Raw genomic sequence first — 26,704 nt, 5'->3', positions numbered from 1 at the left:
GGGAAGTGTATTAAGCCCAACTACCTTTAGCTGCTTCATTAATATTTTCATTTTACCAAAAGATCACAAATGGGGATATTCACTAATGGTCGCTGAATGTTGAAACACATTTGCTATTTCTCTTTTTAAAAAAAACAAAGCCGCCCATATGGCATGCAACAAGATCCAGACAATATTCAGGTGGGGGCTGATGTGGTAAGTAATAGTCATGAATGCAAGTATCAGTAAATGACTACCTTCAACAAGAAAGTCTAACCACCTATCCATGACATGAGATTACTATTACCAGGACACTCATGATCAGGATCTCAGAGGGTCTCCACTGAACAGAAACTTTTATTTGAATTAGCTATTTAAATACTTTGCTAAAACAGCAGGTTAAAATTGGATATTTAGCAGTGAGTTAATCATCTCCTGGAAAACAAAATCTTTTCCAGCATGTACAAGACATGAGACTACATCCTCAAGGGCAAATTGTGATGGACAATGAATATTGGCCTTGCCAGTGATACATATATCCCTACAATAAATTAGAAAAGCATGAAATACAGCAGTTTATTTATACACAGTAATGTGATGATGACCAGTGCATCTGTTTTAATAATCTTGGTTAAGGGATACATATTAGATATGGCACTGAAGAAAAAAATCATTGTTTCTTATAATGCCATGGAATCTTTCCTGTCCAACTGAGAGGAAAGATCAGATCTCAGTTTAATTTCTGAACTGAAAGACTGCAACTCTGACACTGTGGTATTTCCTTCAGACTGCATTGAAATATCAGCCTATACTTTGGGAGTAGAATTTGAAGCCAAAAGGTTTCTAATGCTGAGGCAAGTGTAGTATCAACTGAGCCATTGCTAGCCCACTGAGTTGGGTCCATTCAGCTGCTCTTTGTTGGTAAGACAAGTGCTTGATTAATTTTATAATGGATCAAGATGTTGAATATCATTATAAAATAGTTATTTTTGTGACTGATATGAGGGCACATGGGATAGCCTTTTGATCTTGAGCTGCATTTGTGAAACTGTAAGGGAAGCCATGCTAACCCATGTCTACTTGGATTATGTGATTAAAATTATTGGGTATTATCAAATTTGTTATGTCCTATTCCATGCGAGTGACATTTTGATGCAAAAATGAAACAACCATTTCAGGTCATTGGAATAAAAAGAAGTTTGTATTCATTTAAGTTGTTTAAAGAACTCTTACCAGTTATCTAACATGCAGTAATGAAATGCTCAAGATTGTTGTTTGGGGAGAAAAAAGATAAGACCTCAACCATCAGGTGCTTGTAGAGCTAGTTCTTTTACCCTGGGCATGGTGGGGCATCCAGTCCAGGAAGGCTTTGTGTTTGTAATTACTTCCTCTTCAACCTCCTGGTCATTCTCATCAAATCAGTCCTGGTAGAGAAACCAAGAATCTCTTCACAGGTGTTAATTATGGTAGACCAGAGGAGTCCATACGCTGTGGACATTCTGTAGCTCCTGTTGGCTGTGAGTCAACAGGCTGACTGTGAAGCACTGTCTCAAAGATACCTTTTGCAAGGTCTTTGTAAGTTTTTGACTTTGGTTTTCTTGTGGCATTGCTTCTGTTGCTGCTAGTTTTCGGGGGCCAGGATGATGAAGATAACAGAATGGAACAGGTAGAAGTTAGCTGACAGTCAATGGTACATGCCATGGCATGGGTGATGTAACTGCCCTTGCAGCCTATTGCCTGAAGGATGATGTAATCTAATGGGTGCCATTGCATTGACCTGGGAGTTGTTGTAAGGTCTGTGCTCGCTGATGAACCAGGGTGTTGGTTAATGTAAGTCTGTATTCTGGACATTTTGTCTGGAGGAGGACACCATTGGAGTTGGCCTCCTCTACTACCTCATTGTTGACCGTGTCTTTTCCACCTCAGCTTTGAAGTTACCCAGGAGGGTCAGTTTGTGTCCTATTAGGATTTAGGCAAGGTTACTGTAGAAGATTTCCTTGGCTTATCTGCAGCTCCCAGAATTGGGACATGTACACATTGTGTGCGTGAGTGTATGTGTGTTCATGTGAGCACGGTTGCATATGTGCTGAAAAAATAGGGAAGCATCAAAGGCTGTATTACATGTTTACTTCAATCTTCTTACTTCAGAATAAGGCGCTGCTCATTTAAATAGCAACAGGGAGGAATTTCTCTTAGAGTGTTATGAGTCTTTGGAATTCATAGTAGTAGATGGCTGTGGAAGCTGTTCCTGCATTTATTCAAATCTAGGATGGGCCAATTTCTGGGCTACGTGAGTATTAAAGACTATGGAGATCAAAAACAAACTAGATCTGAAGCTAAGATCAGATCAACTATTACATCTTAAATGTGAAGCAGACTTGAGGTGCTCCTGTTTCTTATGTTTTTTGTGTAAATCTAAAAATTCACACAGCGATGTTGACAATATTTGGGATGGATGGTCATTCAAAAATCTGATGACTATCTGAATACCCAGGCATGCTCACTGCAGAAAGAGTCTCATTTGCAGAACTGTGCCTAAGTTATGTAAATAAATAGGTTTTGCAACGTAAATTAGGAACAGGCTAGAAGAACTTTTTGATGAGCTAACTGCTTCATGGAAATAATGTAAGTTTTTCCATGTTTATCGACAAACCAATTGCAACTATTATTTGTAACGCTGAGCCTGAAAATGTTATCTTGTGGAACACCAGTAAATTGCATCCATTTTCCTCAAATCCACCCTCCTGTGGCACTTCAAAATTGCTCAAGTGTTGTAACACTTTGAACTACATGTGCTCAGAAAGACCATTTTCCCACATGTTGACATTTGATGAAATTATTCAGTTTTGCCCGGAGCACATTGCTTCTCTGTGAGTGTGTTTATTTCAAACCAGTTTAAATACACACTTAAATCATTTTCCTGTGTCAGACAACTTAAAAAAAATTCTATATTAAAGAGAATAATTTCTACTGTGATTCTTCATCCTTTTTGGTTGTGCCATCCGTAATAGGGCTGCAGAAAGTACATTTGAACTGGAACAAAAGGAGATTATAAGATTTGATTTCAGCAGAAAAAGCCAACTAACTGAACAACATAGGGCAAGTTTTGTGTGGTTAACAAATGATGGATGGGGCTAACCTGCTGATGCAAACAATTGCTGTTTGTGAGTAAACAGAACTTTGGATAAACAATTGTCCTAGTTTCTCACTGGGCTGATATCATGATTTGGGGCTGCAGCTGCTATGCCTTAATATACAAAAATCACCACTTGTATAAATGTCAATGGATGAACCAAGACTAACTAGTTGTTTGTCTTTAAGTTCTTTCCACAGTTTACTCAAGCCACAATGCATTGCCCCGACCTTGATTCCCTAAGTACGGGCCCCTTTCTCCTCCTCCAATCTGTTTACATTGTCTTGGCTGAGTGTCACCTACAAAATCTGTTGATTATTTCACCTGGTTAATGTTAAATTGGTCTTGCAAGATGATGTGTTTGTTCATGAGCCCAAATGCAGGCACCTTGTTTACAGTAGCTATGGCAGCAATCAGTTATTAAACAAATATACCCCTGTTTACGGGTGTGAGCAACAGTTTATCCTGTATGGTTGGACAAAACTTAACGCTGTGTTTTGATAAAGAAGAAGGGAACTTGTCCATGGAATGCAGCTCAAGCAGACTTGGGTTTGCTTTTCTTATCAGAGACTTCAATGAAGTAGGCAGCAGATTAGCAAACTGTGTCATTCTGCACTAGATTTCCTTAGAATGGAATGGTATCTATGCAGTTGTTTGCTTTCTCTTCCTTCCCCCTACACCTCCACCAAAAGAGAAGGCAGAGCTGTACAGAAGAATACGGGTTTACTGTGTGCATCAGAGATGGACAGAAAGTTCTTTGTCCAACAAATGCTGTCTTAACAGGCCTCTGTCAGAGAAGTGCAGTGTTATGCTGCAGGCTTGGGAGGTGGTTGCAGGTGACCGTATGCTTAGTTTGTTTCTCGTGATGTTTGGTAAACAAGTTCAAAACCTTAACAAGGATTGCCTGTGTTATTGCTTTGAATGTTGTTGTTGTTTTAGAATATTTGTTGTGCATTTAAACCTGACAAAGCCTGTTAATATCGACAACAGAATGCTGGGACAGGTCAAAGATAAGGGAAAAGAATACAGGCACAGTGACCTTGACAAATCATGTGTGTTTGTGAAACAGGGCCTTTTCCCCTTTTAATTAATGCACTTTTGCTCTGGATGAGTATTCAAAGAAAATCACATATTTTTATCTTCAATAATGCTGAAACTCACATTATGCATTGGAAATGATAAAACATTTATCATTTTTACCAACAGGTAATATACATAATTTATGCTGTTTTAGTGCTACCCTTTTTTGATATTCATGATGGATAACACTTAAGATTTCTTCTTGATATTGGAGAATGGTATTACACTACAGTAAAATTAATGAGAAGATAGATTTATGAGTTTCATTTGTTTGTCGATTCAAAAATTAATTGAGTGTTAATTTTAGCTGTTCCTCATCAGAATAGGTACTTAGCATTTGGGCATTATTCTGCATTCATTGTGGGCTACCTTTGGTTTACTGTGGGTCAGTAATTTTGCATACATTGAAATAGCCTTTAGGCTCATTCTCTTGATTACTTTTTAGCCGCTGTGCATTAGAAAATTTACTCCTTCCCTTTTATAATTGTGAAAATTCATTATGGAGCGACAGTGCATGCATAATATCAGCAGAATGGTATGTTGTATTTTTTAAACTGCATTATAGACACATTGTGTTTGGATAATTCTGTTTCTAGTTTACGGATTTGGTACTATTCTTTACTATTTTACATTTACTGTCACACAGCATTTGAAATTGTTTTAATTTAGAACCTTTGTGAGTCGGCTTTTATTAGTGCCATTGTGGTTCCAGTGACTGAGCTTCCCACAGGAGTAAGCATGTGATATTATAAATCTGTGTTTAGTTCAATTTTCACTTCCTTTGATGATTAGGCAGAGTGTTTTAAGGGCATTTTTTCTGCTTCATATAAATAATTGATCAGTTAAGTTAATTCATTTCAGCCTGACTTGGTCAACCTTCATTAACTGTCCTGGAATAAAGCCTCTTCTTGTTAGCTGAGCAACTTTTCTTAAAAGGTTAATTCATCAAAGTACAGAGTTATGGTTGGGTTTAGATCACAGAAGTACATCACTATCAAGGTGCGAAGTGAATTAAAAGCCTGCCAGCTGCCAAAGGCAAACCAAAGTTAAGGAGGCAGTGCTTCTTGTATCAGACTGTTGAGATTTTATTTCCTAACCATCAGGAGATATAAAACTTATATTTTCCTGAACACATTTTTTCATACAGCATCTTTGCAAATTATTCTAAATGGTTTATTTTGAAATACAGATGCATTGATCCAACAAAAATTAGCTTTACTTTATTGTTGTTCTATAATTGAACTTGATGTTGAGCAGTCATAAGTTTTTAAGGAAATCATATATATGCATTTATTAAGCATCTTTCTTTTCATAAATATCAAAAAGATACTATGTTAATCCAGTTGCATGGATACTTTTAGTTGCTTTTCTTAGCTTCAGATTAATTGTCATATAAAGATTAACACTTCATCATGGTGTTGTCCAAAAAGCATGCAATGAATCCAGCTAATCAGCCAGTTTCACAGTTAGTCTAGCATAACTACAGACAGATCTCCGTTTGCAGATTACAGATATTAATATGGACCAATAGCTGGTCTGGTTTATTTTTTCCCCAGTTTCACCTTTTCCCTTTGTCTGACTCCCTGCTGGAGTGCAGTTTCACAGGCACTAGCTGACTTCTGTACTTTATCCACATGGTGAATCTATGATAAGTGTCAGGATCACTTCTGACTCTGTACTAGTCCTGAAGAAAAAAAACCTAAAAATAGAATTGTGTGGCAAATTTTGAATATGACTACTATTACTTTACAACTAATTAGACTGATCCAAAATGCTGCTTTTCAGGCTGACCATCATTAACCAGAATATTTTTTTTCTCAGTCTCCAATACGAACCAGAAAAAGTTAATGCGAGTATGAAATGGGTTGCTGCATTTTTTGTTCATAGCAGTTACTGGAAGAAAATGAGCTTAATTGTCTTCTTTTGGCCTTTTGTTGGATTTTAATTGTGTCTCACAGTACTGATACAAAATAAGGCTCAATTAAATCCTTCAAAAATTTCAAAGGCATTTAGTTTTTACAGGCACTTTATTTTAATACCACCAGTGAAACTAATTACCACAAAAGTAGTACAATCCAGTGAATAGAAAATAACAACGCGTGCTATATATTTGTACTAAAACAGCGTTGGAAATTAAGTAAATACAAAGCATGTGTATGGCACTTCAAAATAACTAGACCTTTTGATGCTACGCATTCACCATTTTGACAACTCGGAAAATAAGGATAATATCTAAAATTACTTTTATCAACTGTTGTTTTGAATTACTTTTCAGGTTTTTAAGTCATGATGCAAGAATCTGGAACTGAGGCAGCAAGCAACGTTTCAGCCAATCAGAACGGAGCTAGCAGTGGTAACCACTATCCAGACAGTAGCACAAGGGAGGGGAGATCAAACGGCGATATATCCTCGATTGAAGTGACCGCTGCTGAATTGGTTCATCTCCAGCAACAGCAGGTATATATTGTGCCATAGGTTTTTCTCTTGCTGCAGATTCCAGTTTTTACCTCAGTGTGCATATGCAGGTTGCTGCTTGAAGTAAATGTGCCATTACTTAGAGAACTGCAGTCATGCTGAATTCATTATTGCTGTAGTCACACAAAACCATGGATAAAATTTCAATAACTGCAGGCCACAGTTGAGTAAACAGTTGCACTGAAACTTAATTCCTGTTGACTTTTCCCCATTCTTTGCCAGGGGCAGATTCTGATATGCTGTGCAAAAACAACAGAGTATATCTTCGATTAATGTGTAACATAAAAACAAAATCAGAATTGTTCAAAAAGGATTTAAAACATTTGCTTTGTAGTTTTAAAAAAAACATGAGCTCTGCTTCTTAAAATGAGAAGAAATGAAAATGTGACTGAGTTGGTGAATTGTGTCTCCCATATTATCATCAGTTCAATTTCTACTATTCACTGTTTTCTTAAGGTCAAAATATTAAGAATTTCCTCCTTTAAAAACATTTTTCGTTTGGTTAATTATATTGATTAGTTGCTAGATACCAGGCATAATAATCACATTTTACTTAGCCATACAGTAAAGGCATTTTGCAATTTTTCCAAAAATATGGGCTTGAGTTCAAAGGAAGTAAATCTTTTTTATCATAGGAGAAGCTTTGAGTGTACATTAGAATATCAAAAAAGAACTTGAAGTGTTTAAAATCGCAAACAATAGATCTGCAATGCTGCTTCAAATCAAATCTTGAAAGTCATAGGTAAAAGCAAAGATCAAATTTGTCACTTCTGTCAGGAAGTTCCTCATTCAGAGTGGTCAACACATGGAAGTTCCTTCATGTATTACACAGGGGGTGACAACATCTAAGAACCACCAAATGTCATTTTGGAAGACAATGTCTTTCCACATGATTGAGCTAATCTGGGTCAGATGGTGGTCTCCTGTATCCAACTTGTGAAAATGCTGCGACCACAGTGCATGTGTATTTTGAGAGGAACGTTTTGAATGCCTGAAGCTGCATACTGATAGCAGCCTGTATAACCGTGATGTTGAGCTCAATCAGCATGCAGTTTATGGTTTAAGCACACAGACTGATAAATCCAGCATTAGTTTAGGAGGAGCTTATGACTGCCTGGCACTGCTACTGCAAAATTTAAACTTGGGCTAAAGACATCTAGGTCTTGAGTTATTTGGATTGTGTATCAAATTGTACCCTTTTGCACTGCAAGAAAAAGTAATTCTATGTCATGTATACTCTACCCATAAGCACAGATTTGACTAGTAATTGGACATGTTTTGGTAGATGTCTTTGGTTTCAGTAATAATAGTGTAAATTGTAATTAGGTTTGGTTTGTTCAGAATGATCAGATCAGCATGTAATCCAAAAGGATTTTGACTGATGGTGTCTATAAAGCTTTTGGGGAGACAGATGAATGCTACCATTTTAATTTAGTAAAGGGGTCAAAGGTCCAATGAAATTTTATATCTTAATATAAAATTGCTGTAGCATTGTTACCTACAAATTCATGGATGTCTTTTGAGTACAAACTTAAAATTGCCATAATTTATCTGAAGCTTTGCTTTACACCTGGCCTTTTTGAGATTAAGAAGATTGAGAAAGGTCAGCACTTCAGACTACTCAATTGTGGATGAAATGCAAGGAGTCATTGGTTAGGGATTGTGAAAGGTCTCCTTCTAAAGCCCTTGCACATGAATGTTGATCAGTGCTTCTAAGTTGAATTAATCTGAGTTACATTATAAGTATTCAAGTGAGCAAATAAATTTTTTCCAAAAAATGGAAGAAAGAACAAAGACCAAAACTTGTTGCATAAAGCCCCCCAGGTTATTCTGCATAATGCCAAGGTACTACCTGTGAAACCTGCCACAAGAGGGCCACAGAGAAAGGACTTCATTCTGTTCCAAAAACAGAAGACCATAGCAAGGTAGACACTGTCACTAAATTCTTTTCTGGAAATGCCACCAGCCAGTCACACAAGGCAAAGTTGTAGATAGCTCTCTTTGAGACTACTTGACTGCATAAAAGGTACGGTTTAGATCCTGGTCTCTTAATTCAGTTTGGTGCCGAAGATTGCTGTGAATTTGTTCTGCAGTGCTTGCATATTGCACCTTGCTCATATCAGTGTTCTAGGAAAAATAAACACAGGTATTTTGCAATTGCTAGCATTTATTGATAAATAGAGCTGAGCAGACAGAATTTAAACATTGGTAAAGTGCATTTACAGGTTGCCTGATGGATCTGAAGTGTACTTGAGCTGGTGCAGCGATTTATTAATAAAAGGTTAAAGGATGACTTTTTTTTCAATATAACAATATAATGCTGATATTGTGCATACCATTTGGTATGCACTGGTGTTTATTTACTGGGCAGAAGAAAACAAGTACATGTGAGCTGCTTTTGAGTTTGTGCTCCTAAATGCTAGAGGATTTTGTGAGTCAGGACAACTTTTGAGTCAATTAATCTGAAGAAAATGCACAGCCCTAATATTTAAAAAAAAATCCTTTCTAGTCACATCATCAATGTGCTAGCCAGTACTATTGCAGATCAAACGCACCACACTCCTGGACAAATGAGTAAGTAGATTTATTTGGTGGTTGAGCAATGGTTGCACAAAGCTGGGTGAACGTGTGCCAGTTCAGAGTTTTCAGTTTTCCTTTTTTGAAATTTCAATCATGCATGACATCAGTGGTTGGGACCTGAGGAAAAATACAAATTTGCTGAACCACTTAAGTGCAACCAATTACATAGAATCCATGTGGAAGTTTTGTAAACTTGTTAGCTTATTTGCTTAATTTATTCTTTTAGAAGGAACTTTTAAAACAGTACTTAAAGACAAGACATTGGAAATGTTGAATAATATTCAAAAGTACAGTTTGGATAAAGGCAGGGAATATTTGAGTGGACTTGCTGCGTTCATCGGAACAGTGTTCAGTGGTATTCAATTACCAGTACTGTGCATGCGCTGAGAATTGCTTTCCTGCAGGAGATTTGTATTAGCTATTTATACCAGCCTGGTGTCAATCTCCTGTTCACAATTCAGGTCAGCTCCGAGGTCAAGAGGTGGGAGATTTTACTTCAAAATATGATCAGAGTAAACAGCTGAGCAGCATTATTTAACCACACTGCTGGATTCGGCTGGCAATTCGAAACAAATGTGAATTTGAAGCTCAAGTATAAATAGTGCTTTTGATTTAAAACAGCTGTGAATCTTGAATTAATTCAAATTTACCCCAAAGTGTAAATGAGAACCCGATAACTTACACATTCTCCTTCACAATCCGATTGCTTTCATCTGATTTAGTGAGTTAGTACACAGTCTTTGTAAGGATCTTGTTTGAATCTTTGTATTATTAATAGAGACAAATTGATACAGAAACAGAATCTCAAAAGGCCATCACTATTTTCTAGTTGCATGAATATTCATTTTTGAAGGCTCCTGCTTTATTCAGTTGGTAAGCTTTTAGAGTTGTAATTCTGGTTATCAGACACTTTCAAATTGTCTCCTTCTGACAAAGGAAGCATGCTAGTGTCTTTATGAGGTTTGTTCAGCTGCACTTTTTAGTGGTTTGGTTTGCTGGCACCTGATGGAGAGCATGGTTTATATTTTACTTTGTTTGGTCACTGGTCCTAAACATCAATGGAACAATTGTGTTGCTTTGAAAGAGGGTAAACCTCAGGTTTGATAAGCAAAAACAATGCAGTGCAGTTTGATACCGCACACTTTAACTTGGAACAATGCAACAAAGGTATTCTGAGACGTTCGTATCATGTTTTTGTTAGACAAAACAAAGCAATATTTGAATATTCTGTAAAAGTCTTGTGTCAGAATCCATTTGAAAATGTATATTGACTTGGTAGTATGGATTTTGGGATTTTTTTTAACTATAGCATCTTACTATTTCTCTGAACTTTCTCTGGCACTTTACTTTGGACATTTGTTTCATTCTTTACACCATAACTACTACATTTTTTTTATCTTAAGCCTGGATAAGACAGATCATACTGTGAACACCTCTGTTATCACTACTTACCTAGAAACTTAAAAATTAAGGAACTAAGTAGGAGAAATGTATGCAAGACTAACAACCCCCGTTGTACTCATCCCCACACTTTCAATTCAGTTGACTTCAAAGTGTGCAAGTGGTACAACCAATTTTATGTTGTTGACCAAAGATGAATTCCTCCACTAAAAATCAGATATATCCAAATGTGAACTTGGAGATTCTATTTAAAAACATCCATCATGAATGGAATAAATCCTTGCTCATTGAATTGAACACACATCTTGAATATTTCAGTATAAACACTGGACTGGACCTTGTTAACAATGTTCAATGTTATTAAGTGTAAATTGGCCACCAATTTGCAGCAATCGCATGTTAAATGCCCAAATTGTTGTCCGAGTATTCCTGTTTGCTTAGAAGATTTACTGACACTGTACCTTCCTGAGTAACCCCACATTGAATCATCTGAAATGGCATGAAGTTATGGTATTTATATGATACTAACCAAATTCACCAGAAAATGTTGGGTTTTGTCCTTTTCAGTAGAAGCAACATGAAGAGTCAATTACTGTTAAATAATTTCTCTAGCACCGAAATTTAACTTGCACAAATGTAAAGTCCTTTATCATTTTATATTGTTAAAGAGTAAGAAAAATGGAAAAAAATGTTTTTCTATCTATGCCTTAATTATCTTTTTTCCCCTTTATTGAAATTTCTGATCATGTTTTGGTGCTGAATTAACCATTCTTAGTTGTTCTTTCCTGCATCAGAAAATGCATATTGCCTTAATAATTTTTGAGCCATTTGGTTAGGAGATGCACAGTTACTTGTCCTGCACATACAGATAGATCCCTTAACCCCTTAAAGCCATGCTGATATGGCTTTAATTACACCAACTTCAAGAGAACATTCAACCCCTGCCCCTTTTCCCCCTCACCCACCCAACCAGAGTGTGTGGGCAAGTATGTCTAATTAATGAGTGGTGCCTTTTTTTGTCAGTGAAAGCAATCCAGCACAAAGACTTACTGAATCTCAGAGTGAGGCATCAGTTACCTGGCTGAATCACAACCATTATTGTAGATAGTGTTAGGCAAACCTATAGACAGCAGACTTAATCAAACTTTAATCATGCTTTGAAATCTTGTCCTCTGCATTTTGCACTATAAATTTTAAAGCATGCGGTATATAAAAATGATCTTTAATGGTATTAAGGATATGAGTATGCCTTTTGTTTGGTGAATTGACAACTGACTCTTGAATGTTAACATTTATTTTTCTTTGTTTACCCTTTTCCCAGTCTATCCTTGTACCCTTCCTTGTGCACACCTATACTTGTGCACAAAAACATTTATACACACACAATCTCTGAATTATTCCATACAAATAATCACAATTTTTTGCAATCATTCCCAGTAATTCATACTTAGATACTCTCTTATAGCAGCCACAGAAAGTTAATCCTTCTCACAGATTTTCTTGTGTGCAATCTGTCTTTCTCTCTGATTATTTTCCTTAGCATTCCTTCCATTTCTTGAACACACACTAAAACGATGAGAGAGAAGTTCATAAGATTCCATTTTAATTTACTGTAATACTTGAACAGCTTTTCCTTTTAGGCTACAATTTATTTATGTGTCACCTGACCTTGTTGGGTTCTTTTTTTCCCTCCCTACTGATGCAGGGTCTTGACCCGAAATGTCGATTATACCTTTGCCTCCACAGATGCTGCTTGATCCACTGAGTTCTTCCAGCAGTTTGTTTTTTTTTGCTCCAGATTCAGTACCTGCAGTCTCTTGTGTCTCCATTACATTTTTCTACTTGTCTGTGCACTGTTTGTGAAGTAATAAGTGAACAGACCAGCAGATGGTCCAGATTTACTCAGGGTGTTTCTTTGAGACTATCTACATGACTAGCTCAGTCTTTTCCAGAGACATTGCCTGGCCTGCTGAGTATTTTCAGGATTTTATACTCGTGTATCAGATTTCTGGCAACTGCAGTTTTTCACTTCAGTGTCAGTCTTGTCCTTCTCTGATTTGTACATTGTCCCCAATTTTTGTATGCTATTCTCACCTTGTTGCATTGAATAATATCAACTTTCATTCAAGAAGTGGTTTAAATGTTACAAACGGTCTAAAAACATTTCACTGGAGCATAGTCAAACAAAAAAACATAAATACAAATAGATCCCACGCCAGAAAAGGAGATGTGAGAGTTGTCTTAAAAACTTGTTTGAAGGGATAGGTTTCAAGGAGTGTCTTAACAGAAGAAGGGAAGAGAGGTTTAAGAAAGCAATACTAGGATTTGTATGTTGCTTAAGGTAAAGTTGCCTCTGGTAGACTGAGCAAAAGTCGAGAATACACGAGTGAGGAGAATTAGAGGGATCTTGGAAGGTTGAAGGCCTGGAAAATTAGAAATGTAGAAGGGGTGAAGTCAGAGATGGGATTTGAACATGAAGACTTGAATTTTAAAACCTGAGTTGCTGCTGGATCAGGAACCGATGTTGATCACTGAGTACAGGTTACACTTGTATATGCTCACTTTCGAATGCTGATCCCCTAGTCATCATCAACTTGTGACTGAAATGCATGAGAGAATGGGCATTATACTAAGCATATACAAAACAGAGGTCCTCATCCAATCTGCCCTGATGGTGCATTACAACCTTCCAACAATAAAAGATAATGAAGAGACCATGGAAAATGTGGGTCACTTCCCATATTTTGGTCATCACTTTCAATGAAATAGTTGATGAGATTCACCATTTGGTCTGATTTAAATGATCTCGAGAAACAAATCACATAGAATAACATGAAGCCGGGATGGATTCATTTGGTCAGAATAGAAGCCAAATATTTTGTGTTTGTGTTTTATGACATTTGATCATACTAACAGTTAATGTTAAAACAATGCTTGGTAAACAATGCTATTTAGAAAAGTAGACGCACTTCTGTAGTTCTCACAAAGAAAGGTACTTAGGCATTTTACATGCAGGACCAAAAGTAGCAGTGCAAGGAACGAAGAAAGGTTAGAAGTGGAGGAGAGCTCAGAAGGAGCTATATTACCATTGAGCAGACGTTTATGAGGAGGTTCCTGAAAGCAGTTGGCAGGTTTGATGTGTTTACTGAATAAATCCCATAGAAGAAATAAAGATGAAGGTTGCTTTTGTGAAGTACTGTTCACAAACTCAGATGTACAAAAGCATTTTAGATCTGGTAAATTACTTTTGAATTGCAGTATTTTAAGTCATGAATACAGACTTAGACCTTAGAACATAGAATATGTAGACCTATATGAACAAATGAGATGAGGTTGGATAACTTGCTTCACATAGTGTTTGCAGAAAAGACCATGTTAGTCAATTTTCTTTTGTAAACAATACACAGATAAATGGTATTTAATGCCATAAACAGTTGCCAGTGACTTAGGGTGATTGTTGCAATTAATAAGAATGGAAATAGTGAGTAAACCTGTTGTGAGAAGAAGTGTTTCTGAGCGGGATTTAAATTTGAAGGAAAGCAAGAAGGTGTAGTAATGGTGTGGAAAGAACAGAAAAACTGGAGGAAGATTTTGAAATCAAGTCTTTGGGGTGTTAAATGAGTGTTTTTATCTGGGTGAGAATATGGCCCACAGCTTTTTGCATGAATTGAATTTTATGGAAGAGAGGTGGTAGGATGAGAGTGGAGAAATTGTGCACTAAAGCACAAAACCAGATTTTTACAGCACTGTGGAGAAGATGGAGACATGTGAAGAGTGCATGGAGAGGGAATATTTTGGTAAAATTTGAATTCCAGGAAAGCAGAGCTCAGGATCTAGCACTTGGATTTAGTTTGAGGTGTTAAGGGTTGCAATGAAATCAAATCTTGAAGCAGTCAGACTCTGAGGCAATTTCAAATCATTCAGACTTTACAGTGGAGCAGTGAACAACGGGTTACAGGCATACAAGTTTTTTGCCATCTTTATTAATATGTTGAACTGTGTTATAGAGTAGATGTATAATAAACTTTACACACTTAATCAGATATTATTATAATTATTGGAAAAATGTGGACAGTGCACTCCTAAAGTTCAAGTCTGCTCCACTATTGAGCAAGGATCCATACCACAGAATGGACTTGTAAAATTACTTCTGTGTCATTTTAGAAAGTTCCTAGTGCTTTCTTAAAAAAAGGTGAAATCTTTTAATGTTTAAAGAAGGAACTACACCTTTGTTTATGAAATAAGTGTTCAACAGATGAATAGAAAATACTGGTAGCAATAGTTGTTGTTGGGGAACAAATGTAAACTGAGTTGAAGAAGCCCATTTTCCATTTTAAAGCTTTGCTATTTATTGTCATTATCCATAAGTATGTGGGACTTGAAGTTATAAAGTATAAACATTATCCAGGTGCGGTGGAACAGCTGCCAGTGAATGACACGTTAAGGGAATGCTTTTGTATGTTTGTTCAGTATTGTGTGGCTTATTGAACTGCTTTCACAGCAAGAAATATTTTGACTAAAATATTTCCGATTCATTCTGTTCTAGGAATTCTTCATCTATTTTTCACATTAGCAGTGCAGGGTATCCAAAATTCCATCTTTTTAAAGCGGTATTTCTGAAGAATGATGCTCCTTCGGCAGTTATTTGTTTACGAATTTACTTTTATGTTTTTTTCTTATCATGATTAGTGTTTTTGTTGTCATGCTTGGGTAATTGCAGACAAGCTGGTTAGTACAATTCATTCAAGGATGCAGTCGAATAGTTGCTTTCCTATAAAATTGTAAGTAGGGAGGGGAGAAAAGTGCATTTAATTTAGATGCTATCCTCTTTTACCAGTGGATAAAGTAACCACTTTGTAGGTTACTATATCTGCCTGAAGGAGAGGTGGTGGAGGGCAAAGTAGAATATTTTCTTTTTTATGTCCTTATCAAGTGGTTTAAAAGTCACTTAATGGTATTGGTATTGGTTTATTATTGTCACTTGTACAGAGGTGCAGTAAAAAGCTTATCTTACAAACTGATCGTACAGGTCAATTCATTACACAGTGCAGTTACATTGAGTTAGTACAAAGTGCATTGATGTAGTACAGGTAAAAACAGTAACAGTACAGCGTAAAATGTCACAGCTACAGAGAAAGTGCAGTGCAATAAGGTGCAAGGTCACAAAGGTAGATCGTGAGGTCATAGTCCATCTCATTGTATAAAGGAACTGTTCAATAGTCTTATCACAGTGGGGTAGAAGCTGTCCTTAAGTCTGGTGGTACATGCCCTCAGGCACCTGTATCTTCTACCCGATGGAAGGGGGGAGAAGAGAGAATGTCCTGGTGGGTGGGGTCTTTGATTATGCTGGCTGCTTCACCAAGACAACGAGAGGTAAAGACCAAGGAGGGGACGCTGGTGTCCGTGATGCACTGGGCTGTGTCCACAACTCTCTGCAGTTTCTTGTGGTCCTGGGCAGAGCAGTTGCCCTGCTAAGCCATGATACATCCAGATAGGATGCTTTCTATGGTGCATCGGTAAAAGTTGGTGAGAGTCAAAGGGGACAAACCAAATTTCTTTAGCCTCCTGAGGAAGTAGAGGTGCTGGTGAGCTTTCTTGGCCATGGCATCTACATGATTTGACCAGGACAGGCTGTTGGTGATGTTCAGTCCCAGGAACTTGAAGCTCTCAACCCTCTCGACCTCAGCACCATTGATGTAGACAGGTGCATGTACGCCGCCCCCTTTCCTGAAGTCAATGACCAGCTCTTTTGTTTTGTTGACATTGAGGGAAAGGTTATTGTCATGACACCGTTCCACTAAGCTCTCTATCTCCTTCCTGTACTCTGACTCATTGCTGTTTGAGATACGGCCTACAACGGTGGCACTCCCCTTTTGGAGTGTTGCCATTTGTGAATAGATAGCACAAACAGAATATTTAGAGAAACCACAGTAATAGCTTATGGAGTATCTGGGTATTATCATGTACTTTTTTGAGGAGGTTTACATCTTGCTACCTCCTGGCATCCCAAACATTGTTAATTACAAAATGTAAAAGAAATCTTTTGCCAAGTTGTGGTCAGTTTTCACATTTAATAACTTGGAATTACCTGGGGATTGGTTGAAGTTTACTACAGTGGGATTCCTTTACATGGGCACTTGCATCCAAGAATAAATCCATCAAGCACTAAGTTTTTATTTCTATAACTTTCGAATAATTCCGTGTAGATATTACCTATGTTCTAGCTGCATCCACTTTCTTAACCATCTCTGTCCATCTGTGAAAATGGCTTGGCTATTCAAACAAAAATTGCCAATTGATCCATTATTTAAAACACCAGGTACAAATGAATATTTTGTAATACATCAGATTGGATAACAAATTAAACAATGCAAACCCCAACTTGATTTTCTTCTTTGAAAAAGGTTCTATGCTAGTTATAAACGTATCACAGTGGTTAGAAAAGTGCGTTTTTCTATGTCACATTTTAACAGAACAGTACTTAGCAGCAGTAGGAGTGATTCAGTGATCTGGGAGCACACAGCAAGGAGTAGCACTCAGCGGCACTGTATCTCTTCAAGTGGTTCATGGTTTTCTGCTCATTAATGAACAATAAATCACAGATTGTGTGTCTCTGATTTCCCAACATTTGCTTCTACGAGTGCCAGATTGCACATTTGCCCCCAATATCTTACAGAATCATAGAATCTTACAGTACAGAAGAAGATCATTTAGCCCATTGTGCCTCTTTGAAAGAGCCATTCAGTAAATCTCGCTCTTCTGCTCTTTCCTCGCAGCCTATATCTATTCAGTTATTTGTTAAAGAAATCACTGTCTTATACCGTACTTGGTAATATAAAAGGAATGTGAGGAAATGCAAGTTATAGACTGCTCAAAGCTGCACAGAGGCATGAAAACTTCTCACTCTTTCTTTTAGGGACTGTTTCTTTTTGTCAATGGTGCTTTTTATAAATCTCAAAAAGGCGTAACTTAGATAAAGCTTCAATACTCTCTTGGCATCTTAGTGCACTGATCCAATTATGATACATTGGAAACATGAGAACACAGGAGTTACTACCTCTGTTAAAGAAATGTTTTAACATTTTGTGAGTTAAATTGGATAATCCTGGAAAAATGCTAGGATTGCAATATGTGATTAACACATGCCCATTAGGTCCATTAATACATGCACAGAGAAAGCACAAAAATCATTAGTGGTACAAACTCATGAAAATAATCTTAGCCACTGGTTGGTGTTCTTTGGCTTAGCCCAGAGCTAAAATGTCCATTTTCACCAAATAATATTTGCATAAAGTAGCTATGTTGGATTAAAGGCTTGCTTGCACTTTTTAAAGTGAGATTGCTCCATGCCAGGAACTTGCCTAGCAGCTAGCTTGAAGAAATGTGCAAACGGACTCTGATTTTTTTGGTGTAGCTCTAAAAACAAGGTGACCAGAAAGCACCCAGGTGACCAGAAGCCTTCCAGGCACCAAACTTTGTGGTTTGGTATTGCAGCTCAAAGGCAAGGTATGGTGGATTATAGCAAGAAGATTTAGAGATGACTGTTCCCTAGTATTAGATGTTGATCTTGAGATCTTTTGCATACAGTCGGTGCCCAACTGAACATTAATTGATGATATTCCTTCCATATCCTGAATGCTCCCAGTGTTATGGGAAGACCACAGTCCTGGTGAATCTATGTCTGTGCACTTCCTGGTGCTGGCTTTCCAGGGAGAAGGAAAGGAATTTGTGTGTTTTGGGACTATAGAGCCTTGTGACGTGAGGAGGTCTGTAGTGCTAACCTGGAAAGACGTGGAAGGGTAGGAATTCAAGGCCACTGTCATTGCTGCTGTCTGCATGGTTCCTGTCCTGCCCTGTAATTGGAGTTTTATTCATTCATGGATATACAAATCCAGTATTTGTTGCTCATCCCTATTTGTCCTAATGAAGATGGCAATGAAACACAACAGATTCTGTGAATTATAAACATTGATGTTTTGTTTTTGATACCACTGAGTGGCTTGCTAGGTTGCATCAGAGGGCAGTTAAGAGTCTATAATGTTGCCATGGGTTTGGTGTCATATGTAGATCACAGGCTAAGGATGGCAAATTACTTCTGTAAAGGGCACTAAGGAGCTAAAGAGATTTTTTTAATGAGGACCGATTTGTTTCAATAACATTACTGATGTTAGCTTTTTATTCTGGATTTACTTAATTAACTAAATTAGTTGATTAAATAAGTAGTATGCGTGGGTTTCCTCCGGGTGCTCCGGTTTCCTCCGGGTGCTCCAGTTTCCTCCCACATTGCAAAGACATACGGGTAGGTTAATTTGGGTTCAAAATGGGCGGCGCAGACTCGTTGGGCCAGAAGGGCCTGTTACCACGCTGTAAATAAAATTTAATTTAATTTAATTTAATTTGAACTTGGGACTCTGGTCATTAGCCCAGGATTCTGGCCTTTCGTATTCAGAAAACTAATGCAGTAACATAACAGGATAAGCTACCATATGCTTGTCACTATGGTCACAGCGTATGGCATATCTTAAATAAAATCTGAAGATATTGGAAGCACACAGCAGGTCGGGCAGGATCCGTGGAAAGAGAAACTATTTATGTTTCCGGTTAGGACCCTGCATCAGAACTTGTGTCAGACAAAGGGTCTTCAACCTGAAATGTTAACCCTGTTCCTCTTTCCACAGATGCTGCCTGATTGCTGAGAGTATCTCACATATTCTGTTTTTATTTAAGATTTCCAGCATCTGTTAATTTTGGATTCTCGTGTAGCAATCATGACGAGTACCACCTTGTGGAAGCAACATTTCGTGAGGCACTTTTCCTCACAATTGCTGCCTCACTCACAACTGGGATTGTCCTTGGTTTCATTTGATGAATACACTGTTTTAGTAATGGGTGCATGTTATTCTGCTTATGAAATGTGGTTTCATTGACTTCAATATAATCCAAAATGCACCTCCACATTATTGCATGTTTAGCAAATGTAACCAAAATATCTGGATTGTGGTTGTTTATTTTGCTTGTGGAAGGAAAACATATCAATCAGTTGTCATTGTTAATGTAGAACCCATCACATTTTAGCACGTTTAATAAGGCACATCCCATCATCAACTCTTGGTTTCCTTTAAAATTAAATGGATGGGGGAACATGGGTGTGTACATCCATAAGCATTTAAGTTAAAGCATTTATTATTGCGAAACTTCTTGAGCAATGTTTTACCACACTCATTGAATCCAACATTCCTTTAGTTATGGAAATTAGGAGAAATATATTGCTGCTAAATCCTGCTTGGAAATGCGTTATATCCAATAGTAATGCAATTGCTTAGTGAAGTGTTGCTGGCAGACAGTCACAACACACCTGCAATAATAACTCCTAATAATGATCAAGCTGCTAAATGTTGGAAAATTCATTATTTCAGCCATCCAGTGCACTATTTCTTTTGAAAATGACTCAATGACTTTAAGAAAAACACATTTTCCATCAAGTTCCTGCTATTGCTGGTAACCTCTGTTATGGAAAAATGCAAATAGACTTGGAGAGCCACATATGAGGTATGGAAAAGAGGTGCTAAGTATGATGGCATGCCAATAAAAGAATTAACTCAAGTGATTATTTTAAAGGGATCTGCTGGAGATATGAAAAGTTACAGCATTTAAAAAATAGCACAAAAACAAATGAAGAACTTAGGAACAAATCCAACTTTTCATTCCCTCTGGACCCACACCGTCTTTAAAGTTCAGTTTATCCGAAACTCTGCTCCTCATCTGAATGCTACCAAATTCAGTCTATGTATCACTCATGTTCACCACTTCCTAGTCTGCAAAAGTCTTTGGTTTAAAATTCTCATTCTTCTGTTCAAATCTCTATGTAGCCCTGCAGATGGACCTATCTATGCAAAATAGTCCAGACCTACAATGATCCAAAAACATCTCCTCATTAAAATGTGCAGCCAAGGCTTCAGTCAGCATGAACAGCTAGCCAGCACCCCACAGGTATACACAAAGGCAATAAACAGGTGACTCATGCGCCTCGACACTGGTAATAAAGCAGGAACAGATATTTTGTGTGCATTCTTAGCTAGATCAAAAATTGGTTAATCATGCATCATGGTCCCACTACACATTTTCTAGTACAGTTCAGTTTCTCCCCCTCTGACTTTTAAAACAGTGTGATTTAAGATTATAAGCTATCAATTCTACTGAAGCGTTTGGGAAGTAAAAGCAATTGTATGTCAAATAGAGTGGAGGAAGAAAAGGAAATAGTTTAAGAAATAAGATGAAAAGATATTTCTCCTGGCCTGAAGCTATTGAACATCCTGGAAGAACAGCGGTGAGTATATTTTTTGTTTGTCCATGTCCTTAAAACTACTGAATGCAAAGTATAAAAGACTAGAATGTGTCTGAATAAATGGTTTGAATACATATATTTATTTTACATATACTTATACTTTCATATCAGTGTTTTATCTTAAAAAAAGAGCAGAGATGGATGTCACAGATCTAGCATTTTTCAATCCTTGTAACTCATGAGCAAGTTGTCTTGTTCTAGCTTAAAAGTAAAAAGTATTTGAAGATTAAGCATTTTGTTTATCTCATTTGGTTTTTAGAAATGTGAGTGTGGGAACGTAATGAGTGTTTTTCTGACTGACGGCAGAGTAGGCTGGCTGACTTCACAATGGTTTATGCAAATACACATCTTGATCTTTCCCCCTCTGTTATGACATATAAATGCCATTAAAGAGATTCATCAGATAGACATTCTCTCCAAGCTATGTGATCATTGAGTTTGTCGTCCAACCAATGTAGAAACACTAATGCATCATTAAACAGTGAACAGTTCATAGGAAGGATTTATCAGTTTTCATTATTTTAGTTTAATCTCCATTAGTTATAATAGTTTGATACCTTAGATAACTTTATGGATTTTTTTTGACATCTGGATTAAAAACATGAGGGGCTAAATTTGAATGTGGTAGGAAATGAGCCTTGGGATCCTGATGCACAATTAACTGATGCCTATTTGACTTGGTGCAGAACACATGCAAAATTCCTATTCCCACCTCATTAACATGGAATCAGTAGCCAGCCAGTGCTTATTACCTTAGTACATGTATTCCTAGACCCAATTTCATGAGGAGCTACCACTATTTCAAACTAGCTGGTGATTAACGGCAACCCTGTACCTCTTAAAGGGGAGGGGTGTTAGTGGTGGAAGTTATTTGGAAGCCTTGAGATTTATGGGTGAGATGACAGAAAGACAAGAGAGGTTATCTAATGAGGCTTTCTTATCCTTGATGAACAAGACAGAAAGGAGTAGCGAGCTGTTCTTCCCACATGAGGCCAGCAAGTCCTCTGAGCAGGTGGCAGGGGGAGGAGATGCCTTTCAGGGCCAGTATGAAGAATGAAGTCTCAAAGGCCTGAAAGCAGTACCACACGACCTGTATACATGCTCGAGGTCAGTGAATGCTCACCAAATCCCATCTGCATCAATTAACCTCGTACACTGATCCAAACAATATATACCTGTTGCTCAACTTCAAACCATATCTAACAGTTTGTACATACTGAATCTAATCGCTCATGGGAGGATGTTATCCACTCTCACATTGCAAAATATTCATTAGCAGGTTTTACTCTCTTGTAGGAGAGTGTAACAAATAATCAGCATGGGGAGCATCAAACCAGCAGGTGTCAAGTATAGCTCCAGTGGCTTTTTCTCTGGAGGCGTATCTGCTGGTCATTTGTCTTGAACAGCCACCAAAGTGTCTGGTCAGTGGTAAATCATATCACATTGAAAATGATGTTATGTTCCTCCACTTCTCCCTTATCCTAAAATCTCTTTCGGTTGATAAGCTCCAGAAGGTGTATGCATGCACTTTCACCTGCTAACTCCATCCTCTCCCCACTCTAAATTTCATCCATGTGCCTTGCTCCTTTCAGATAGCTGAGAAGTCCCACTGATCCCGGTGACAGAGCAACTTGATCTGACTGGTCTGGTCATCAGTTCAGATAATGACATTTAGCATGCTATGTAGAGATGGTCTCTGCATGTGGTGAGTTATCAAGTATGAGCAGTGATCTGCCAGACTAGACATATGGGTAATTCAGATCCCAGGTCCCCAGTCCCTAGACTTTTCTGCCGCAAAGGAATCAAATGAGAGATTCAATAAGGTAGCTGACAGAAAATATTGACATTGGTGCAGAACAAAATGCTTTGATGTACTGACTGGTCTACCAAACAGCATATGTGAAATATCAATGAGCATGGGTAAGACCAGTTTCAACCTTGCACGACACTTTATGTGGAACCTGGAGACTATCTTTTCCAACATGGAAGTTGTGATCAGCTCCATTTCAGCATTTGCAGACCCAACTGTCTTGTAATGTTTGATATTAAAACAGAAAATGCTGGAAAATCATCTCTTTCTACAGATGCTGCCTGGCCTTTTGAGTTTTCCCAGCAATTTCTGTTTTTATTTTGGATTTCCAGCATCTGCAGTTTTATTTTAATTTTATTGTAGTGTTTGACGGCTGATATCTTGGTTTCTATTGCATTACATTAGAAATCACAAACATCTGAGTGATGCCATGGTACCTTGTGTGTGTTTGCAATGGAAGCTCAAATTGCATCCATTATGGCTCTAGATAGCGGTTTTCAGAGGGACCAAGGATATCATTTCTATCCAGCAATCTGGCAGATTACTAGGATTGCTGATACGCTGCCTCAAAGGAGTGGCAGTAGCTATGGCTCCATGGAGCACAAATCTCTTCCCAGGGTAACAATATTTGTAATGATACTTGAGAGTAAAAAAAACTGTTCATCTGGAAATCTAAAACAAAAGCAGAAAATGCTAGAAAAACTCAGCAGGTCAGGCCGCATCTGTGGAAGGAGAAAAAGAGTCAATATTTCAGATTGGAGACCCTTCGTCAGAATAGTTCTGAAACGTTAACTCTGTGTTGTTTCTTCCCACAGATTTAGCCTGACCTGCTGAGTACTTCCAGCATTTTCTGTATTTTTTTTCTGATGATACCACTGCTGTTCTGCCAGTGCCCTTGGTGTTGTCTGTCAGCATTGGCCAGCTGACTGCTGTTGCTGGTGCTTGTGCCGAGAGAGTTGTAGTCTGGAGCTGGGCCTGATGATGCTGTCTGGCACTTCCTCCACTTCAAGCTGGCAACCTTCCTCTAGGCATGCTCTATTCACTGGGGAAAGAATGCATGAGGGTAGTTTATGCTGTTTCTGTGTTTTTTATTTCATCGCTGGATATACAAATATGGTTTGGACTGTTAGTCTAGGTTTGTTCATGGTTCAGATTCAGATTAGTTTATTGTCATGTACACCAGGGTGCAATGAAATTCCTTACTTCCATGAAGCTCACGGAATAAACAGTATACTTGGTAGTAATAAATACAACAATAAATACAGTAACGAGTGCAAAACAACATGGTGCAATCTTAAATAGTGCAGAAAGAAATGCTAAGGTGATAATAATGGAATTAATAATGGAGCTAGAATTAAGAGTCTGAGAATGTGGCAGCACCCCCTGGAAGGGGAAGTGAAAGAGGTGATTGGTTCATAAGTCTCATAGCAGTGGGCAAGAAGCTGTCCTTAAGTCTGGTCATCCAGACTTTCAAGCTCTCCCAGAGGTAGAGAGAGAAAAGGGAATGGCCAGGGTGGCAGGTATCTTTGACTATGAGCTTTCTTGAAGCAATGTACTGTGACGATGGACTGGGTGGTGTTTAACACTCTCTACAGCTTCCGTCGCTCCAGAACAGAGCAGTTGCCATATCAGGCTGAGATGCAACCTGTCAGGATACTTTCTATAATGCATCTTTAGAAGTTCGAGAGAATCCTCGTGACAAGCTGAATCTTCTCGCCTCAGAAATTACATGTGCTACTGTGCTTTCTTGATCAATGCATCAGTGTGGAGGGACCAGGTGAGGTTTCTGGTGATGTGGATGCCAAGGAACTTGAAGCTGTTGACCAGCTTTACAGCAGCTCCATTGATGAAGACAGGGTTGTGGCCTTGTATTCAATATTTGTGGTTGATTAGACATGGGTAATTGGGAACAAAGGGTAAATTAGAAATACTATTGGAATGCAAGTTTTTTTTAACAAGTGTATTTGCTCAGTAGATATAGGTGTTGCTGGCAAGGCCAGCATTTAACGTGTGTACTTAATTGCCATAAGAAGGATGTGTAAGCCAGATTTCTTTGAATTACTTTAGTTTTTATGGTGAAGACGTTCGCTCTTGGTTGAGACTTCCTGGACCTGGTCCAGTAATGATGGAGGTATGGGGATATATTCCCAAATTGAGACCATTTATGACTTGGAGGGGAATTTGCAGGTGGTGGCTTTCCCATACACTTGCTATATCCTCAGCCTTCTAGCTGGTAGAATTTGTGTGTTTGGGAGATGCTGTCAAAGAAGCCTTAGTGAGTTGCTGCATGGATGATGCAAGTGGTCCATGAGTGATGGAAGGAGGAAATGGTCAGGGTGGTGGATGATGTGCCAATTGTTCTGTCCTGGAAAATGTAATTTCTTGAGTTCAGTTGGAAATGCAGATAATTCTGTCACTTTCTTAATATGGCTTGCAGCGTGTCTCTAGGGTGTTGGGAAACGATTCCCTTGCTATAGCAGGCACAGCCACTGACCTTTGAAACCCAGAATATTTGCATGGCTGACCTTGTCGTCATTCTAGTCAGTGGTAACTTCAGGGATGTTAATGATACTGGATTCTGTTAAGTTAATGCCATTGAATATCCATGAGGGTTGGGAGAGGGGGTAGTGGTTAGATTTTTGTCTTGGTTAAAAACGCTCATTGCCTGGCTCATTGCACTGGATGTTATTTATCAGGCAAAGTCTGAATGTTGTGTACGTCTTTCTGCAATGCAGGTGCATATTATTTAATTCCCTGAGGAGCTGCTAATGGAACTAGGATTTTATTTATTAAAATCTTACTCTAAGTTTCTGCCTAGCTGCTGAGCCGAAAGGAGCTCCCATCCATGCCTGCTCCTTTCTTTCTCTTGCTCCTTTGAATCTTGTCCCCCTTCTGCTGGCATTATTGTCAGGTTGTGGAGGTTCCAATACGTAATGAAGAATGTAGATACTTGCTGTGTTGTATATACTGAAAGATACGGCCAGAGTAACCCAGGTAGTGGAAGAGTGATTTATTCGATAATGTGCTGACAACAGCCTATCTTTCATTCCGGGAGCATTTCCGTCTGGTGGCTGGGTTTTGGATTGGTGTGAGGAGCCAGAGTATATCTCAGACCTTTGAACTGGTATGTTGATTCAAAGATAGAGTGCATAGCAGTCCGTTTCAAGATGTGTGAATGAGGACTGCTGTCAAGTCATCACATATTGACCATTCTGAGTTTTTGGGAATGACTGCAGATGAGTTATACATCCTTTGGTATATTGTACATCTCCAGATTCTCATGTGGTACCCTCAAGGCAAGATAGGTGGAGTTGTTGACTCCATGTCCGTTGGGAAGATTGCAATTCTCAAGGATTTCTTTGGTTTCAGTGCTTGCTGCTCATTCCCCCAAGGAAAAGTCGATGAAATCAAGCTCACTATCTGTCAAAGCAATGTTGTGCACAGCAAGTTAAAGAAATGTTTACTGCTGTCCCAAGTACCAGCCTGGAAAAACCAAGAAACTGCAATTCGTTGCCACAGTGGCCTTCCCTTGCATTGGCAGAGTGGACCTGGTCCTTCTCTGCGCTGCAGATGCAATGTGGCACCTGTCAGAACTTAGTGGGTGCATCTTTTGAGATGGAGTCTCTCCTTTCTTCTTGATTACCTGGGTATAGGAGAAATGTTCCTTTTTGTGGATGGGTTTTTCTGCTGAGAGCCCTTCTGTCCTTCTCCCTTTTCCAGCAGGTTGTCATTAGTCAATGGACATTCTATTCCTTGCTATCTTGCAGATTCAAAGGAATAGCCACTAAAGCCCCCACATATGGCAGCAGTGGTTTGGGGCTGCATGCACAAAGTACATTCAGCCACAACACTTGCATCCATCTTGCCAACCACAAGGGCAGTCCAGCTATTAAACACTTCC

At 38.3% G+C, this 26,704-nt stretch overlaps 1 protein-coding gene across 10 annotated transcripts in view; it reads left to right on the top strand.

The window, feature by feature from the left end:
- Positions 1-26,704, top strand: part of foxp1b (forkhead box P1b) — a 458,146-nt gene that overhangs the window by 196,764 nt on the left and 234,678 nt on the right. For all 10 annotated transcript variants that reach the window (XM_052017521.1, XM_052017520.1, XM_052017525.1 and 7 more), the window contains one exon: positions 6,468-6,649. In XM_052017521.1, coding sequence (XP_051873481.1) covers positions 6,479-6,649 — 171 coding nt within the window. In that variant the 5' untranslated portion in view covers positions 6,468-6,478. The remainder of the gene's footprint in view (positions 1-6,467; positions 6,650-26,704) is intronic.

The sequence above is a fragment of the Pristis pectinata genome, chromosome 6 (genome assembly GCF_009764475.1).
Source record: "Pristis pectinata isolate sPriPec2 chromosome 6, sPriPec2.1.pri, whole genome shotgun sequence".
NCBI lineage: Eukaryota > Metazoa > Chordata > Chondrichthyes > Rhinopristiformes > Pristidae > Pristis > Pristis pectinata.
Note: the sequence above shows the minus strand (reverse complement) of the source record. Positions and strands in the feature narration are given on the sequence as shown.